Raw genomic sequence first — 19617 nt, 5'->3', positions numbered from 1 at the left:
CCAATTGGTTAGTGCAACCGTCATTATAATATACCATCTGTAAGTGATCTTATGTGTATATTGATAAGATGAAATTTGTATGGTATTTGTATTTGATTTAATGAAATTCTGCTTATCAAGAGAAAAAAAAAAGGAAAAGAAAAAAGTTTGGGTATTTTTTACGAAAGCTTGGGATCCAATTCTCTATGATAATGCCAAATGACCAGTCGTACCCTATGATATGTGTTTGTATCATCGATTTGGAAACGCCAGTGCACTGATCTATCTTGATTTACTTCCCCGTGAATATAGAACGTATGTATTTACCCAAAAAAAAATAAAAACCACTTTTTGAAATGCTTGATTGTTAGGCATCAACTAAAATATCGGTTTTTTGTTAGTAACAAATAAAATGAAAGTTATGTCAGGCCAACAATTTGAAACTTTTCATTAAACAAATTAACAAGGGTGGTAGATTTTTGCTTATTCCATTTTAAGGAAGAAAACTTCAAACTTCATTGACTAATGAAGCGATGACCAAACAGAAGCTGAAATTACTTCCAGGTAACATAAAAAGAATTGCTAAAAAAAAATTATAATTTGTGAACTAGTACATGATTATTGTCACAATAATTTGGGAAAACATTTATTATCAGGGACACCCAATTAAAGATATAACAGCTGACAAAGCACGCACTCCTTAAGGCACGATCTTGTAATGTTTCAGCCTATCGATCCAAGTAGCGAAAGATTTGTTAGAATTCCTGAAACCCAAGAAGCCGTGCTCCTTACTCTTGTTCATACTAACCAACATACCCGCACCAATGTCGAAGGTCACATCTGCAATCCACCCAGCAGCGACCTCATTCAGTTTTGTGGGCCGCAGCTGATTCTCCTTCACAATCTCCTCCCACACACTTTCTTTGACTTTCAGAATTTCCTCCAATCTCACTGTCTCACCCCCTTCTTCAAACCCATATTTCTCAATCCCAAACCGCTCTGCCAACACTTTCCATAAATGCTTCCACTTGAAAACATCTCCGTTGCTGCAATTAAAGGCTTCGTTTCTTGCGCAAGGATCCACTGCCGCCCAGATTTGCTGCTCGGCAATCAAGTCTGCGTCCGAAGCAACCGAGAAGCCTTCCCAACAATCTTTAGTCCCGGGAAATAATAACGGAATACCTTCATGTTTACATATGGCTGCGTACACACAGAGAGTGCGGACAACATTCATCAAACTGTACGGTGAAAATCCAAATACTAAATGAGGACGGTGTACGGACCAAGTCAAACCCTCCCGTTTTTCAACTTCTTCAAACAATATGTCTTCCTGGGTGTAGTAAAAATTTGGCATATTTAACCTTGGTAAATCCTCAGTAAAAGGCGGCTCGAGAGGGTGAGACTTCATCCTGCGAGTTGCCACCTCGAATGGTCCCAAGTAATGTTTTGCTCCCGTTACCAGACAAATGTGGCGGAGATTAGGCGCTGTCGGGATTACAGAGTGGAGCACGTTACGAAGCATGGCACCGTTGATCTGGCAGTTCTCGACTTCAGTGGGACGGCTGGCCCACGTCGTGTAGAAGATGTGGGTGACGTCAGTGAGTTGTGAGAGCTTGGTTTGTGTCTGTTCAGGGTCGGAGACGTCGCATTGGATGTACTCAATCGGGTGGTCGGCGTTCCAGTCAGGCCTGGGACGTCGGGCCACTCCGTAAGCCTTCCATGGACCCCCAGGAGTATCTGGCCGAGGCAAAATATCAGCAAGGCTGTTGCCTAATATTCCTGTCACACCTATTACAAGTCCCACGTTTCGCTCATCATCTTCTCCCAATTTCTTCTGTACCAGTGAAAGCGATTAAGCATTTTAAATATGAACGTATGCAACTTTTTTTTTTTTGGCGGTGAAGTGCAGAGAATGAGAAAGTTGATACTTACCCTAGCAGCGCCAATTGCACCTGCCCACCACCAGCTCATTTTTTTTACTTCTTCTTTCAGGAGGCGTCAACTACCGTAACTAGAAAAGATTGATGATAACTTTGGTTTCTGGTTCTGCTTACCAGCTTATATAGGAAAGTTAGGAAAGGGGATAATGCCGTGAGTGGCATGCGGCTGTTAAATTATCTCGCTGATGTTCTATTGATGATAGTGAAATTACAGATCCAATAATGCATGCCGTGAACAGTGCAGGCCAGAGTCTGGGCCACTATTTTGAATGCGCTGTCCAGCATCGTGTCTACCCGCAGGCCCGCTGCCATAAATAACTTCAGTAGCGATATGCTCACAAAAACGAGCACAAAGGTTTGCACAAAACGGTGCGTTTTGTGCAACCTTTAAAAGACTTCTCATAATTTCACAAGACGCGCACGTTACATTTCATTCTTCCTTCACTGTAACAGCTCGATTTTCATTCTAAAAGGCTCATTTCATTGCAACAAAAACGCAGCAGCTTTGTTCTCCACACAGCAACAGCTTCGTTCTCCACACAGCAACAGCTTCGTTCTCGGTTGTCCTCACTCTCTCAGCTTCATTGCAACAAAAACGCAGCAGCTTTGTTCTCCACACAGCAACAGCTTCGTTCTCGGTTGTCCTCACTCTCTCAGTTCGGTTTTCTCTCATTCTTGGTGGCTTCATTCTTCCTCACTCTCTCGGCATCGATCTCCCTCAATCTCTCCCTCAATCTCTCGATCTCAGCAGCAGCATTTTGCCCCATTTCGGGTACTTCACCTAACCTAACGTGAAACCTTAATTTTTGTCATATTTGCCGAATTTTGTGAGCCTTTGAGCAATTAGGTTCTATTTAGTTCTTGATTTGTTCTATTTAAATTTTACAGAGCATATATTGCAATTGCCGATTAATGTTGATTGTGTTGTTCAATTTATTGCTTTAATTTATAATTAATTGAAGATTAATTATTTTGCCCCATTTCGGGTACTTCACCTAGCCTAACGTGGAACCTTAATTTTTGTCATATTTGCCAAATTTGTGAGCCTTTGAGTAAGTACGTTCTGTTTAGTTATTGATTTTTTCTATTTGAATTTTATAGAGCATATATTGCATTTGCCGATTAATGTTGATTCTGTTGATTACGATAATCTGAATTTTGTTCGAATTTTGTTCTTATCTTGAGTAATGTGAAATATATTCAGTTGATTAATATAAAATATATTCCTTTTGAACAAATAAAGACTATGGAAAAAAGCATTGAAGAGTTTGAGGAAATTCAGGAGGACAACTTACTGGATGATGAGCCAATGATTGGGATGTCATTCGATAGTGAGATTGAAATGTATAATTATTACAGAGAATATGGTAAAAGAAAAGGGTTTCCAGTTATGCGAAGAAGTAGTAGTAAGGGCATTGATGGGATGATACGACATGTGAGTTATGTTTGTGGGCGGAGTGGTGCAACAAGAAGCAAATCTAGTAATCCGCTAAGGCCCCAACCTAATGCAAAAATAGGTTGCAATGCTAAATTGGGAGGAGGATTAGAGGAAGACGGAAAGTGGAGGATTCGAGTTTTAAATATTGAACACAACCATACATTGTTGACTCCAACCAAGTCTAAATTTTTTCGATGCAATCGCAGCCTTAGTTCATATGCAAAAAAGAAGCTTAATGTAAATGATAGAGCAGGGATTAGATTGTCCCAAAATTATCAATCACTTGTTATTGAGGCTGGTGGGCATGAAAATGTGACATTCACAGAAAGAGATTGTAGAAATCATATACAAAAAGAAAGACTGCTACGCCTTGGGGATGGAGATGCTGCTGCTCTTCAAAACTATTTTATGAGAGTGCAGTCAGAAGACAATAGGTTTTTTTTTAGTATGCAAGTGGATGATGAGGGTCGATTGAAAAATGTATTTTGGGCTGAGCCAAGGAATAGGGAAGCATACAAAGAGTTTGGAGATGTTGTTACTTTTGACACAACATACCTTACAAATAAGTATGACATGCCATTTGCTCCATTTGTGGGAGTAAATCATCATGGTCATTCTATTTTGTTTGGATGTGGATTGATTTCACATGAGGATGTTGAGACGTTCACTTGGTTATTTCGAACGTGGCTAGCATGCATGTCCAATTCCGCTCCCATTGGAATTATTACAGACCAAGACAAGGCCATGAAAATTGCAATTGCTGCTGTCTTCCCTAATACTCGACATCGGTGGTGTTTGTGGCATATACTTAAGAAGATTCCGGATAAGCTAGGGGGCTATAAACAATATCGTGACATTAGCGATATGTTGCATTGTGCTGTTTATGATTCACAGAGCCCTGCAAAGTTCGAGGAAATTTGGCACCGCATGATTGTAGAATATGATTTGGGTGGTAATGATTGGCTACATGGCTTGTATAATGAGAGACATCATTGGGTACCATGTTACCTGAAGGATAGTTTTTGGGCTGGAATGTCAACTACTCAACGAAGTGAGAGCATGAATGCGTTTTTTGATGGTTATGTTAACTCAAAAACCGCATTGAAGCAGTTTGTAGAGCAGTACAGTAATGCATTAAAGAGTAAAGTTCAAAAAGAAGTCGAAGAAGATGCCAGGTGTCTTTCACAACAAATGCCATGCGTAACATCTTACGAGATGGAGAAGCAAGTTCGAGATGTGTACACCATTTTAAAGTTTCAGGAGTTTGTGCTAAATTGTCTCCCCACATTCTATGGCTTAGAAAATGAGGACCCATATAATCATCTGAATGATTTTCATGCCATTTGTCAAACATTTAAATATGAGAATTTTTCAGACGATGATGTTAAACTCAGATTATTCCCATTTTCTTTAAAAGATAGAGCTCGTTCATGGTTAAATACTTTACCTGCTAATAGCATTTCATCATTGGAACAAATGGTAACTAAATTTTTGAATAAATATTTCCCAGTGCATAAAACCAATGCTATTCGCAGGGAAATTTCAGAGTTCACACAAAGAGAGGACGAGCAGTTTTTCGAAACTTGGGAGCGATTCAATGGGCTACTCTTGAAGTGTCCACATCATGGGTACGAAAAATGGCACCAATGTCAATACTTTTTAGAGGGATTATTGCCGAATGTGCAAGAATGGCTAATGGCAACAAGTGGAGGAGAGCTAATGTCAAAAAGTGCATCAGAAATTTGGGAGTTTTTCCAGCGACAAGCGGACAATTCCCAACAACGGAGTCGATCACTCAGGAATACTAGAAGGATTAAAGGAGTGAATGAGGTTCACATTGGCGAGTCAACTTCGGGAATCAAAGAAGTCAAGGAGATGGTTGAAGGTCTTGCTCGACAAATAGCATCATTATCGACTGCTAAATCAACAGAATCACATGACCCTGACTCATATCCAGATCAAGCCAATGCCATAGGTGTAATGAGAAAGCCATCTAATTACAACCCATACTCCAACACATATAACTCTGGATGGAGAGACCACCCCAATTTTTCATGGTCTCAAGGATTCCAACAGAATGGATCAGCAGCTCCAGCTCCACCAATGCAACAAATTCCTCAAAATCCTCAAGCCTCTCAGCCCCCATTTAGACCATTCAATCAAAACCAGAATTATTCTCAACCCAGACCATGGGAGGATGCATTCCAGAATTTCAGGAATGTTACTCACTCCACGATTGAGCAACAGAACCGCACCATTGATGGACTACGAAATGAGTTGAGAGCAGGCTTCAACTCACAAGCTCAATCTGTTTCAAGCCTCGAAAAGATGGTGGGACAACTTGCTTCTTCAGTTCAGACATTGGCAATGACTGTTGAGAAAGGCAAATTTCCAAGTCAACCAGTGCCTAATCCTAAAGGAGTACATGAAGCAAGTACCAGTTCACCACAGCAGCATGGAGAGATCAAAGCAGTAATCCATGTGGTTGGTATTCTAGATATGACTTTAATCTTTGACCATTGACTTTAAATGTGACACCGTTCTTTGGGTCCTTAATTTCAATTGCCCCATGTGGAAAAACAGTATGAACAATAAATGGGCCAGACCAACGAGAGCGTAACTTACCTGGGAACAGGTGCAAGCGAGAATTGAATAAAAGCACTTTCTGACCTGGAGTGAAAGATTTTCTCATAATGTGCTTGTCATGAAAGACTTTCATTCGTTGCTTGTAAATCTTGGCATTTTCGTATGCATCATTGCGAATTTCTTCAAGTTCTGCCAGTTGTAATCTTCTTTCTGAGCTGGCATGCTGCATATCAAAGTTGAACTTCTTGATGGCCCAATATGCACGATGTTCGAGTTCCACAGGTAGGTGGCAAGCTTTTCCATACACTAGCCTGTAGGGTGACATCCCAATCGGGGTCTTGAAAGCCGTTCTATATGCCCATAATGCATCATCAAGTCTTAATGACCAATCTTTTCTGTCTGGCCTCATCGTCTTTTCTAATATGTGCTTTATTTCTCGATTGGATATCTCAACTTGGCCACTGGTTTGCGGATGATACGGGGTTGCCACTTTGTGTGTAATTGAATACTTTGTCAAAAGAGCTTTGAATGCTTTGTTACAAAAGTGGGCACCACCATCACTGATTATTGCTCGAGGGAATCCAAAGCGTGAAACAATGTTGCTTTTTAAAAATGCTATTACCACCTTGTGATCATTGGTCCTACATGGAATTGCTTCTACCCATTTTGAGACGTAGTCAACACCAACCAATATGTATTGATGGCCAAAAGAAGGGGGAAAGGGTCCCATGAAGTCGATACCCCATACGTCAAAAATCTCAACCACTAAAATTGGATTTAGTGGCATCATGTTCCTTCGTGTAATGCTCCCCATTCGTTGACACCTATCACATGAAGAACAAAAAGTGTAAGCGTCTCGAAATAGTGTTGGCCAATAGAAACCACATTGTAAAACTTTAGTCGCTGTTTTCTTAGCACTGAAATGGCCTCCACAAGCTTGTTCATGGCAGAATGAAAGGATATTCTGAATTTCATTTTCTGGGACACATCGTCTAATAATTTGGTCTGCACAATACTTGAACAAATACGGGTCATCCCAAAAGAAATTCTTTATTTCCGCAAAGAATTTGATCTTGTCTTGCTTAGTCCAATGCTCTGGAAGTTTACCTGTAACAAGATAATTAACTATATCAGCATACCAAGGTAATACTTCCACACTCATTAATTGTTCATCTGGAAATGACTCATTTAATATTAATGGCTCTGTAATTGTGTCAAAGTGAAGACGAGAGAGATGGTCCGCCACAACATTTTCTGACCCTTTCTTATCTTTGAATTCCAAGTCAAATTCCTGCAAAAGTAACACCCAACGAATTAGTCTAGCTTTTGCATCTTTCTTTGTGAGAAGATATTTAAGAGCAGCATGATCTGTGAACACAATTATTTTACAACCAATGAGATAAGATCGAAATTTTTCCAATGCAAACACTACTGCTAGCATTTCTTTTTCAGTAGTTGAATAGTTCAACTGTGCATCATTCAATGTCATACTAGCATAGTAAATAACATGGGGAATTCGATCAACTCTTTGTCCTAATACTGCTCCTACTGCATAATCAGATGCATCACACATGAGCTCAAATGGTAATTTCCAGTTCGGGGGCTGAATGATGGGTGATGATGTCAACAAATGCTTTAATTTTTCAAACGCAACAAAACATGAATCATTAAAGATAAAAGGTACATCCTTAGCAAGTAAATTGCATAAGGGTCTAGAAACTTTGCTAAAATCTTTAATGAAACGTCTATAGAAACCAGCATGCCCAAGGAAAGATCTTACTTCTCTGACTGTTTTGGGTGGAGGAAGATTAGAAATGAGATCCACCTTGGCTTTGTCAACCTCAATACCTTTGCTCGAAATGATGTGACCGAGAACAATACCTTGTTTTACCATAAAATGGCATTTCTCTCAATTTAAGACCAAGTTCTTCTCGATACATCTCTGCAGAACTAGTGTTAGATGATGTAAACATTGATCAAACGAGTCACCAAAGACAGAAAAATCATCCATAAAGACTTCAAGGAATCGTTCCACCATATCAGAAAAAATGTTCAACATGCATCGTTGAAATGTAGCAGGTGCATTACATAATCCAAATGGCATTCTCCTATATGCAAATGTGCCAAAAGGGCAAGTGAAAGTAGTTTTCTCTTGATCTTTTGGTGCTATGGGAATCTGATTATATCCTGAGTAACCATCTAGAAAGCAATAAAATTCATGGCCTGCTAATCTATCAAGCATTTGATCAATAAATGGTAAAGGAAAATGGTCTTTACGTGTGACAGAATTCAATTTTCTATAATCAATGCATACACGCCATCCTGTAGTTACTCTAGTGGGTATCAATTCATTATCAGCATTCGTAACTACTGTGACTCCTGACTTTTTGGGGACAACTTGTACAGGACTGACCCATGAACTATCAGAAATGGGGTAAATGATACATGCATCTAATAGCTTAAGGACTTCTGTTCTAACAACTTCTTTCATGTTAGGATTTAACCGACGTTGCATCTCTCTAGCAGTTTTAGCATTTTCATCAAGGTGAATGTAATGCATGCAGTCTACTGGATTTATACCTTTTATGTCTGCTATGGTCCATCCTAATGCTCCTTTGTGCTCTTTTAAAACATCCAACAACTTACCTTTTTGTTCATCATTGAGGGATGATGAGATGATTACCGGCAGAGTACTTTCATTTCCCAAAAATGCATATTCCAATGTGTTGGGTAATGGTTTGAGCTCGAGTTTCGGTGGTGATTCTGATGATGGGATGAGTTTCTTCTCTGATGGTGCTAGTTGTTCAACTCTTGACTTCCATTTATTAGTGTCCATAGATGGTGCTGAGTCAAGCAAGGCATTGACCTCATCAACCGATCTGTCAATATCAAAATCAAAACCAAAGTGAGTTAAACATGTTTGTAAAGGATCACTAAGGTTTGAAACAAAAGTGTCATCAACTAATGCTTCTATTAAATCCACATCAACAATTCCATCATCTGCACTGTGAGGTTGTTTGGCAATGTTGAAGATGTTCAGCTCCATAGTCATGTTGCCGAAGGACAACTGCATATTTCCAGTTCTGCATTGAATGTGAGCATCCGCAGTTGCCAAGAAAGGTCGGCCTAGAATAATGGGGATGTGCTTCCTTGAATCCTGTATTGGTTGAGTGTCAATTACAATGAAATCAACAGGAAAATAAAATTTGTCTACCTGGATAAGCACGTCCTCCACAATACCACGAGGTATTTTTGTGGACCGATCTGCAAGTTGTAACACCACTGGAGTTGGGTGTAATTCTCCCAGTCCAAGTTTCACAAACACTGAATAAGGTAACAGATTTACACTAGCTCCTAAATCCAACAAAGCATTCTCAATTGTGTGGTTCCCTATACTACATGAGATAGTGGGGGAGCCTGGGTCTTTGCATTTTAAAGGAATTTTATGTTGGAGTATAGAACTAACGTTTTCTGTTAAAAATGCCTTCTTTTGAACATGCATGTTTCTCTTTTTAGTACAAAGGTCTTTAAGAAACTTGGCATAAGATGGAACTTGTTTAATAGCATCAAGTAAAGGGATGTTAACACTTACCTGTTTGAAGATTTCAAGAATCTCACCTGTGGATTTTCCCTTCTTTCCTTTAGCTAACCTTTGAGGAAATGGAGCTTTGGGAACGTATTCTCGTGGGTTAGTTTCTTCTTTCTCCTCCGGTGATGATTCCTCAACATTCACAGGTACAATTTGATTTTCTTTTGTCACCGGCATCTCCACTTTGTTGTCGACTTCCTTTCCTTTTCGCAAGGTCATTACTGCTTTGATCTCTCCATGCTGCTGTGGTGAACTGGTACTTGCTTCATGTACTCCTTTAGGATTAGGCACTGGTTGACTTGGAAATTTGCCTTTCTCAACAGTCATTGCCAATGTCTGAACTGAAGAAGCAAGTTGTCCCACCATCTTTTCGAGGCTTGAAACAGATTGAGCTTGTGAGTTGAAGCCTGCTCTCAACTCATTTCGTAGTCCATCAATGGTGCGGTTCTGTTGCTCAATCGTGGAGTGAGTAACATTCCTGAAATTCTGGAATGCATCCTCCCATGGTCTGGGTTGAGAATAATTCTGGTTTTGATTGAATGGTCTAAATGGGGGCTGAGAGGCTTGAGGATTTTGAGGAATTTGTTGCATTGGTGGAGCTGGAGCTGCTGATCCATTCTGTTGGAATCCTTGAGACCATGAAAAATTGGGGTGGTCTCTCCATCCAGAGTTATATGTGTTGGAGTATGGGTTGTAATTAGATGGCTTTCTCATTACACCTATGGCATTGGCTTGATCTGGATATGAGTCAGGGTCATGTGATTCTGTTGATTTAGCAGTCGATAATGATGCTATTTGTCGAGCAAGACCTTCAACCATCTCCTTGACTTCTTTGATTCCCGAAGTTGACTCGCCAATGTGAACCTCATTCACTCCTTTAATCCTTCTAGTATTCCTGAGTGATCGACTCCGTTGTTGGGAATTGTCCGCTTGTCGCTGGAAAAACTCCCAAATTTCTGATGCACTTTTTGACATTAGCTCTCCTCCACTTGTTGCCATTAGCCATTCTTGCACATTCGGCAATAATCCCTCTAAAAAGTATTGACATTGGTGCCATTTTTCGTACCCATGATGTGGACACTTCAAGAGTAGCCCATTGAATCGCTCCCAAGTTTCGAAAAACTGCTCGTCCTCTCTTTGTGTGAACTCTGAAATTTCCCTGCGAATAGCATTGGTTTTATGCACTGGGAAATATTTATTCAAAAATTTAGTTACCATTTGTTCCCATGATGAAATGCTATTAGCAGGTAAAGTATTTAACCATGAACGAGCTCTATCTTTTAAAGAAAATGGGAATAATCTGAGTTTAACATCATCGTCTGAAAAATTCTCATATTTAAATGTTTGACAAATGGCATGAAAATCATTCAGATGATTATATGGGTCCTCATTTTCTAAGCCATAGAATGTGGGGAGACAATTTAGCACACTAGGTTTTAGTTCAAAGCTCCTAGCAGCTACATTTGGGTATCTTATGCATGACGTGCTCAAATTAGCTAAGGGACTAAAATAGTCCTTAAATGGCCTCTCCTGTGGTGCTTGTAAATCCATTTTATTTTTAACGTGTTTGTGTGTGCAAAGTGTTTTTTCTAATTCAAGGTCTATAGGTTCAAGATTAGGTAATAATGACCTACGACCATGCATACAAAACAAATAAAATAAAAATAAAGATGCAAACAAAACAAAAAATAAAGATGGGAACAAAACAAATAAAAAATAAAGATAAGGGAGAAATTATGATACTAACCTTATTGCGCTATTACAACCTTACTATAAAAATACACAAAAACAAATACGTGAAATTAACTAAAAATTAAATTAATAAAATAAACAAAAATTACAAAGAAAAAATAAATTGAAAATTAAATTACAGAATTTTAAAGAAGAGAAAAAGAAAAGAAATACTAACCTTTAAATGTAGATTTACTCTCTTTTTTTTTATAAGAAAAAAAAAATACAAGAAAACAAATAAAAGAAATTATTCACAAAAATTAATTCTATGAATTAAAATTACTTACCTCCCCGGCAACGGCGCCAAAAACTTGTTGTGCAAATTTTAATGTACTCGCAAGCGCACGAATCTATTGTAGTATAGATCTATGGTGACGAGTGTCGATCCCACGAGGAGGTGGATTTTAATTGTGTATAGAATTAATTTTGTAAATGGGTTGTTGGATTTATGGTGGAAATGATTTGGTATATGCTAAAACTTAAATTAAAATGGCGAGAATAAATTGTAAAATTGGAATTGCAATGGCGAGAATAAATTGAAGATAATTCTATTGAAATGACGTACTTGGGTATCTGGATCCGTATCAACATGCATCATGGGCTAAATAATCCGTATTAATGCCAATTAAATCATGAGGGGGGAATCCACACCTCATGAACCACGCTCTAATCAATATGGTGCTAAGGGCTTATCGTGCCAAATAATAATAACCTTATACTAGAGAGCCGGTGTAACCAAGGCGGTATCTAGACAAGACTATTATTATTTGTCGACGAGAAGTCAAAACATCCACAAAAATTAGAGGGGAAGAGAAAATAAATTTACCAAATTAAGCCCATGACACATGTTGAGACTTCACCTTCAACCCAAGCTTGAAAGAAAATTAGCCACTCATAGTTGAACTAGGGGCAAAATAGGAATTTATTAAAATACGAAGAAAATACAAGATGGAGAGGGAATTACAGAAAATGGATTCCAAAAATGGATTCAGAGATATCAAATTAGGGGGGGGAGGCCCCCTTTTTATAGATCCATGGAGTAAATCATGGCCATCGGATTAAAAACAGTTTGGACGCTCAGGATTGCGCCACGTCATCAGTCAACAGTCCACGGTTTGACCACGCGGATGAACAGTAACACGGTTTGACCCGGATGAACAGTAACGCGGTTTGGTTGAAAATAATCCTGTGTGATGCATGCACCGTACGCGAGATTTTTCGTCCACTGATATGCTGTCACGTCACCATCAACAGTACATAAGAATTTTAGTCCAACAGGATCGTGACACCTCATCAGTCAATGCCACATCATCGGTCAATGCCACGTCATCATCCGTCTATGTGAACAGTGTCGTGAACAGTAACGTATACAGTACCGTACACGTGAATAGTACCGTACATGTGAATAGTGCCATTTTTCCTTTTATGCTCCTCCTAAGGTTTTCGACCGTCCTGAGTTCAAAAGTGATGTCCGTTTTGCCGTCTGATCTCTCCTTTATTGTGAAATGACTATAATGCCCCTAGAATACATAAATTACTTAATTAAAATAAAACACACGTAATTAAATCATAAGAATGTTAAATACATAAAAGTAAGGGTTGTTAGTAAGACTTGAAATGTAAAATGACGGTTTTCTCCTTTATAAATATGCATTTTCTAACACTCAACAATAGTCAGAGAAGATGTTAAAATTGGAGAGTTTAAGAAAAGAATTTTTTTTGAAGTACATTTTGAAAAAGATAAGGGTGAGATCAGTTGCAGTTGTTCGATGTTCCAATTTAGAGGAATTCTGTGCAGACATGCCATTTACATCATGATACGCAATGACTCGGAAGTACTTCCGGAAAAGTACATTCTACGAAGATGGAGAAAAGATGTGTGGAGATGCCATAGTAGGGTCAAAACGAGTCATGAGTTGCACGGTTGCACAGATGAGCAAAAACGGTATGAGAAAATGTGTGTTAGGTTTGCGGAAGTTGCAAACGTGGCTGCAAGAAATGTTGAGAGTTCTAATCTTGTTTTGAATTGGATTGAGGATGTACGGAGAGATCTACCAGAGCCAATTCAATGCGAAGGTAACAACGCGGGATTTTCAGGTCAAGGAAGTTGTAGTAACAGCATGGGAATTTCAACAAATGCAATTGAGGAAGTACGTGATCCAGAAGTGAGGCGTCGGAAAGGTCGTCCACCTTGTCAAAGGAAAAAGTCAACAAGGTCTACCAAACCTAAAAAGAATTCAACACGTTCGGATGCAGAGGTTAGTTTTACCATTAATTAATTAAAATAATTTATTACATAAATGGTGCTTAAATGATTTTTTTGATGACTTTGCAGGATGGACATGTAGACAATATATTATCTTCTCAAGTGTCTGTTGTAACTCCACAAGGAAGCAATATTGCAACGGTAAGTGAGGCCATATTCTTATCATTTTTCTTAATCCGTACATAACTTAATTCGTACATATTTTGAGTTATATTGTGGATCTTATGTAGACACTTCTAAATGTTGGAGGAAGTGATATTCATACGAATGTATACCCATATGGAACTACAAACTATTATAATGTAAGTTGTTCACCATATATATATATATATATATATACTTTTTTTCATTTATTTTATCTATTGTATTTCTTATTATAACATAATGTTTGAATTTTTATAACAGCACCCACAACTCCAGCAGCACCCACAACTCGTACAGCATGGACATTTTCAACAGTTACTCTTTCAGCAAGCTAATGAATATGGAGTTAATTCAGAGTTTCAACATGATTTTGGAAAATAACATTATACTTGTGTTTTTGGAGAATCATATGTTTTCTATTATACTTGTGTTTTAATTTTGGAGAATCATATGTTTGCTATTATACTTGTGTTTTAATTATGGAGAATTATATGTTTGATTGAGCATAAATGTGTAATATTTTGTTTGATTTATGCACGGTTCATTGAAGTTGCTGTTGTTGATATTACAAAAGTGATTTATTTTTGTCCAATGTTCATGTGGTTTGGTTGGGAAGGGGCAAATGTTCAGCTTTGCAGCTGTGATTTTGGCATGCATATGTTTATTTCCAGCAGCAAATGATTTGGTTGGGAAGGGGGAAATGTTCAGCTTTGCAGCTGAGATTTTGGCCTGCATATGTTTATTTCCAGCAACAACTGATTTGGTTGGGAAGAGGGAAATGTTCAGCTTTGCAGCTGTGATTTTGGCATGCATATGTTTATTTCCAGCAGCAAATGATTTGGTTGGGAAGGGGGGAATGTTCAGCTTTGCAGCTGAGATTTTGGCCTGCATATGTTTATTTCCAGCAGCAACTGATTTGGTTTGGGAAGGGAGAAATGTTCAGCTTTGCAGCTGTGATTTTGGCATGCATATGTTTATTTCCAGCAGCAAATGGTTTGGTTGGGAAGGGGGAAATGTAAAGTTGAATGTACAATTTAATGCAAAGTTGAATGTACAATTTAAATTGAATGTACAATACCGAAAGCTATACACAATTTAATGCAAAGTTGCAACTAACAGAAAATAATATTTCAACCATAAACGTAATTTTCATTGCAAATAAGAGAAGTTAATACATTAGTTCAATGTACAATTTAAATACAATACATATTAAAATACATATAATTATTTGTGGGACATATTTTACAATAATACTTGGTTGCGAACTTCGTTGAAGTTCTCTTTCAAGCAATTCAAATTTAAGAGACAGGTATTCCATTTGATGCCCCAACTTGCGCACTTCTCCTAGTAAGAGATCAATTTTAATCTCGCTCATATTTCGATCTTCCACCACTCGACACACAGTATATTCACTGTTCTTCCGATCGTCGTCCCATTCAAATGCCCCACATCCTTTGCAGTTCCAAAACTTACGATTCGGATTCTCTCTTGTATGCGAAGTTCGTAAGATCTTATCATTGCAGCACTTTTCACAAGTTTTTATGTGTGGATTTGGAGCTTCACTCATGCTAGAGGACATTGTGATAGAAATATCCAACAAATTTAAGCAACTGACAAGGAGAAAAAAAAAAAGCCGTATTAGTTAGTGAGCATTAAGCAACTGGACAGGGGAAACAATATAGGACACACCAGCTACTAATCAATTCCATAAGAAAAAACAGCCACAACATTTAGTAGGCATTAAGCAATTGAAGTGGAAAAAACAATTGGACAGAACAGTTATTAATAATACTTGCCCAAGAACTAACAGCCACAACAGTTAGTTTTTGATATGTAAACTTTATTTTCTGTAATTTTACTAAACCTTCCCCTAATCATTTCTGTATTTTCCTAAAGCTTTCCCTAATCATCTAGCCATATTCAATCCAAACCTCCAACCGATAAATTTACATTTCCAATCACTTAAGCCCCCGAAATATGCTTTCACATTTGCAACCAAATCAAATTGGCTACAAGCAATTATTCCAAGCACATTAAGTCAACTAAATGCATTCACAAGCCATTACCACCATTCAAACAAAGCACACAGCCACTACCCGGATGAAAATGAAAAGAGCCAACTACCCAAAGCACACAGCTACAAGCAATTTTCTAGGGTTTTCAATTCCATAATTCCAACAACCTAATTACAAATTAAAGCAATGAAAGCAAATTGTATACAATAAAAGCAATGAATTGAACATTGTCCGCCTAATTTCTAATTTGGTTTTCTAGGGTTTTCAATTTCATAATTCCAGCAACCAAATTACAAAGTAAAGCAATGAATTGAACACCAACCTTAACAATGTTAAGCAGATTATGTTGGGGGAGAGAGAGCGATGCAACTGAGATCGAGAGAATGTGGGAGAACGGAGCCGAGAGAGTGAGGGAGAGTGAGGCAGCGAGATGCTTCAGGCGAGAGACAGAGAGAGTTGTCACTGTTGCTGCGTGGTGAGGGAGAAAGAAGTTGAGACCGACCTTGCGTGGAGACAGGAGCGAGAGACCGAAAAATATTGTTGTGGTAGGGGAGAAAGGAGGGAGACGCGAGTGAGATCTCTGCTGGAATTTCAGGCATGCGTGTGCGTGGTGTTGCTTGCACGTACGAATTGGGTTTTATATTTTGCACAAAACGGTTCGTTTTGTGCAAAGCTTTGTGCACTCCTTTGTAAGAACATCATTTTCCAAATAACTTATTCTGGAAGACCATAAAGTTCTCTTTTATTACTAATTTGTAGCAGGTAGAAGTCAAATTCTTTTTTTTTCTTTTTTTTGTGTTAAAATATGGAAGGCAACCGTTGGTTGCCACCACGATTAATGCGTTTAGGGTGCGTTTGGCACACTGTATTATATTATGTTGTATTAGCACTGTGTTATAATAATGTTGTATAATATTTGATACTACATTGTACTGTATTATTTTTTTAATTAATTTAAATTAAATATTATATTATATTAATGTTTTATATTATATTAATATATTTAAATTGCATTAATATTTTATGTTATTATTTATATTATTAATTTTAAATTAATATTATTCAAATTTAAATATTTTTATTAGTTATAATAAGTTATAAATTTATTAATAAATTATAATGTAAAAATAAAAAAAATACTATTATTGAATGATAAATTATTTATTTATTAATTTATATTAATAATTATAATGTAAAAACAAATAAAATAAAAATATTATATTAAATTAAAAACTATATTTATTATTTTAGTATTATAATAATAATAAAGCAAAAGTTAAAAGCAAAAGCAAAAAAAAAAAAACAAAGCTAATGCGTCAACTGACGCATTAGCCCCCCACCCCAATCCCTTGCAATTTTGTTCCAAACATGGGTTTGATATTATTTTAATGTGAACAGTGTTATAATACATCATAATCACATGCACCAAATGCACTTTTAGGGTGCGTTTGGTACACGTATTGTATTATGTTGTATTGCATTATTTTAATGCTGGTGTATTGTATTATGTTGTATTGCATTAGCAATGTATTATAATAATACTGTACAATATTTGGTGCTACACTGTACTGTATTAATTTTTAGTTATACTATGTTTGGTGTTGCACTGTATTGTATTAATTTATTTTGGTGATTAATTTTAATTATATATTTAGAAAATAATATCTACTAGTACCTAGAAAAATACTAAATATAGAGCGTTAAATTTAAGAATTTTTACATCAATTTTTTTGTTTAAATAAAAGAATCATAATTCTTTATGTAAAACTAACAAATTCTAAGATTTACAATGATAAAAGATTTATTTTTTCAATAATTCATAAATATATAACCTATGAAATAAAGATTGAAACAAATGATCCAATCAAATAGCATTCAAAAACTATCACATCATAAATAAAACAAACTATCACAAGATTCATTCAAAGTTAATACATACTTCAAAAATCACAAATTAGTAAAGTAACACAATAGTTGTTTGCGTCCGATAATTTAAGTACACACATCTACAAGCCAAACTACTAATGCAAAATATCATTGTTTAGTTAGAAATCCATACTCTCTAATCAAATCCCACCTCTCCTATCGTGCTCATGCAAAAGCATCCTAACAATAAGCCAACTTACGATCACGATCATTTTGTAATACTTTGAAAGCCCTTATATGTGAAGGCTTCTCAACCATCAAATTTAAGGCAATAAGGTTGTCATCCAAGGAATTATCTATCATAAGTCATTTTTTGTTGAACAAATAATAAATGGTAAGAAATTGAACTTGCTGGAAGCAAGCAGCAGCCGTTGGAAGGAAATCTAGTTTACGTATTTGTTTTGCAACCTAAATAAAAATAACCCATTGAAATGAATAAAAAAGATGTCGATTTTAATGGATAATTAAATCTGAAAAAAAAATTCATATATGGTATGCAACATTTGCTAGCTACAATAGCTATAAATATGTGTGTATTTAGCAACTAACAAGTCCTTATAAAATTCATATGAGTACTTAAACTCAAACTCTTTTACTCATACACTAATTTTTTTCCTTTTAATTTATGAATGGACAACAAAACTTGAGAAAATTTTTTATCCCCACATAATATGAATTTGTCCAGGAAAAGATTATCCATTGCACCAATAATACTCTACAGGTGGTTATATATTATATAAAAGAAGATAATGTTCAACAATAATGGTATTTTAAATTTTTTGTTTGGTCTTCAATCATTTGTTCATAAAGTTACTGCCTTTTTGAATTTTATCCTTTGACTAAAAAGTGCAGCACAATCATAAATAACCAATTGCAACTTTTCCAAAAACACTAGCAGCAACATGATATTATCACTTTTTCTAGTTACAATAAACATATTTAAGGAAGTTAAAGCAAAAGCACATGCCTGGACAAATTTACATGTTAATATTAAACAATGAACAAAAAATAAGAAAGCAACTGGAATTACACAATTCCAAGACACCAAATCAAAAATTTCCCAATAACATATCACAAAGAGAGTTGTGCATTGCCAGAATCAGAGAGTGAAAATAAATAATCAAACCCAAATAGAATTTGCCAGACATTATATTACAAATTTAGAAATGCAGCAACGTCAATGGAGAAAGAACTCACAGATTTAAAGAGGCAACAACGACGAAGAGAGCAGTAACAGCAGCACTAGGGAGAGCAACAACGAAACAGACATAGCAGTAACGAGGGAGAGACAATGACAGCACAGAGAGAGATCACTAGTCTCGAGAGACAGAGCAGCAACACTGGAGAGAGCAAATAGCCCCTTATTTTCCATAAAAATCAATTGCCACGAATGTTTGATTATAACGGAAAAACATGATTAAATTGAAAGCAAAAAAAAAAAAAACCCTAATCTAGAAATTAAACCTAAATTAAAAGATTAAACCCAAATGAAATATCAAACCTTAGGTAGTGAATGACAGGGAGAACAGTTGTATTGCACAGTAAAGATGGTGTTGCAGCGGAGGTGGTGTCACGTAGTGGGGTGCAGTGGAGGTGGTATCCCGCAGAGGGTGGGTGTCGCACGATGAGGTTACGGTGGAGTTGGTGTCGCACGACAAAGGCTGCTGATGTGGTGGTGGAGCGTCGTGGAGTTGGCTCTTGTTAAGCCACTGCACAGGAGAAATCACAGAACGAACAAGGAGAGCTATTTTGGTTTATTTGAGGATAAGGTGAGAACGGGAAGGAAGTCTAATTTTTTTGGCCTCAGAAATAGTTGCAAAACCCGCATAAACCCGACCCCCCTCGGGTTTAGTTTATGCGGGTTTGACAGTATAAGAATTTGAGTTGACCACATTGTAATACTATGTAATGTAATTGCCAAACATGATATTATAATACTCTAATACAATGAGGAGCTCTAATACCATAACCAAACATGTCCTTAGGGTGCAACTGGCACACTT

General features: G+C 37.0%; 2 protein-coding genes across 3 annotated transcripts; one reads left to right on the top strand and one right to left on the bottom strand.

The window, feature by feature from the left end:
* Positions 1-410: 410 nt before the first annotated feature.
* Positions 411-2049, bottom strand: LOC18040925 (3-oxo-Delta(4,5)-steroid 5-beta-reductase). 2 transcript variants are annotated; one of them, XM_006433538.2, is made up of 2 exons: positions 1912-2049; positions 411-1813 (listed from the first exon to the last, which is right to left on the bottom strand). In XM_006433538.2, exons 1-2 carry the CDS (start codon positions 1948-1950, stop codon positions 680-682), a joined length of 1173 nt encoding a protein of 390 aa, XP_006433601.1. In that variant the 5' UTR covers positions 1951-2049; the 3' UTR covers positions 411-679. The 2 variants fall into 2 exon arrangements, with proteins under 2 accessions (XP_006433601.1, XP_024040979.1); XM_024185211.1 differs by having other exon boundaries at positions 411-1810.
* A 1116-nt stretch (positions 2050-3165) lies between these two features.
* On the top strand, positions 3166-14054 carry LOC112098193 (protein FAR1-RELATED SEQUENCE 5-like). Its single transcript, XM_024183835.1, has 5 exons — positions 3166-4532; positions 13062-13521; positions 13599-13670; positions 13760-13831; positions 13935-14054. The coding sequence occupies exons 1-5, from the start codon at positions 3166-3168 to the stop codon at positions 14052-14054; spliced, it is 2091 nt and encodes a 696-aa protein (XP_024039603.1).
* Positions 14055-19617: the final 5563 nt, after the last annotated feature.

Source organism: Citrus clementina, unplaced genomic scaffold, assembly GCF_000493195.1.
Source record: "Citrus clementina cultivar Clemenules unplaced genomic scaffold, Citrus_clementina_v1.0 scaffold_5, whole genome shotgun sequence".
Taxonomy (NCBI): domain Eukaryota; kingdom Viridiplantae; phylum Streptophyta; class Magnoliopsida; order Sapindales; family Rutaceae; genus Citrus; species Citrus x clementina.
Note: the sequence above shows the minus strand (reverse complement) of the source record. Positions and strands in the feature narration are given on the sequence as shown.

Coding starts and splice junctions, on each gene's coding strand:
- LOC112098193 (XM_024183835.1), top strand. CDS start 3,166: ATGGAAAAAAGCATTGAAGAGTTTGAGGAAATTCAGGAGGACAACTTA. Junction 4,533..13,061: donor GAAGTCGAAGAAGATGCCAG/GTGTCTTTCACA, acceptor AATTCTGTGCAG/ACATGCCATTTACATCATGA. Junction 13,522..13,598: donor CAACACGTTCGGATGCAGAG/GTTAGTTTTACC, acceptor ATGACTTTGCAG/GATGGACATGTAGACAATAT.
- LOC18040925 (XM_006433538.2), bottom strand. CDS start 1,950: ATGAGCTGGTGGTGGGCAGGTGCAATTGGCGCTGCTAGG. Junction 1,814..1,911: donor GTGCAATTGGCGCTGCTAGG/GTAAGTATCAAC, acceptor TCACTGGTACAG/AAGAAATTGGGAGAAGATGA.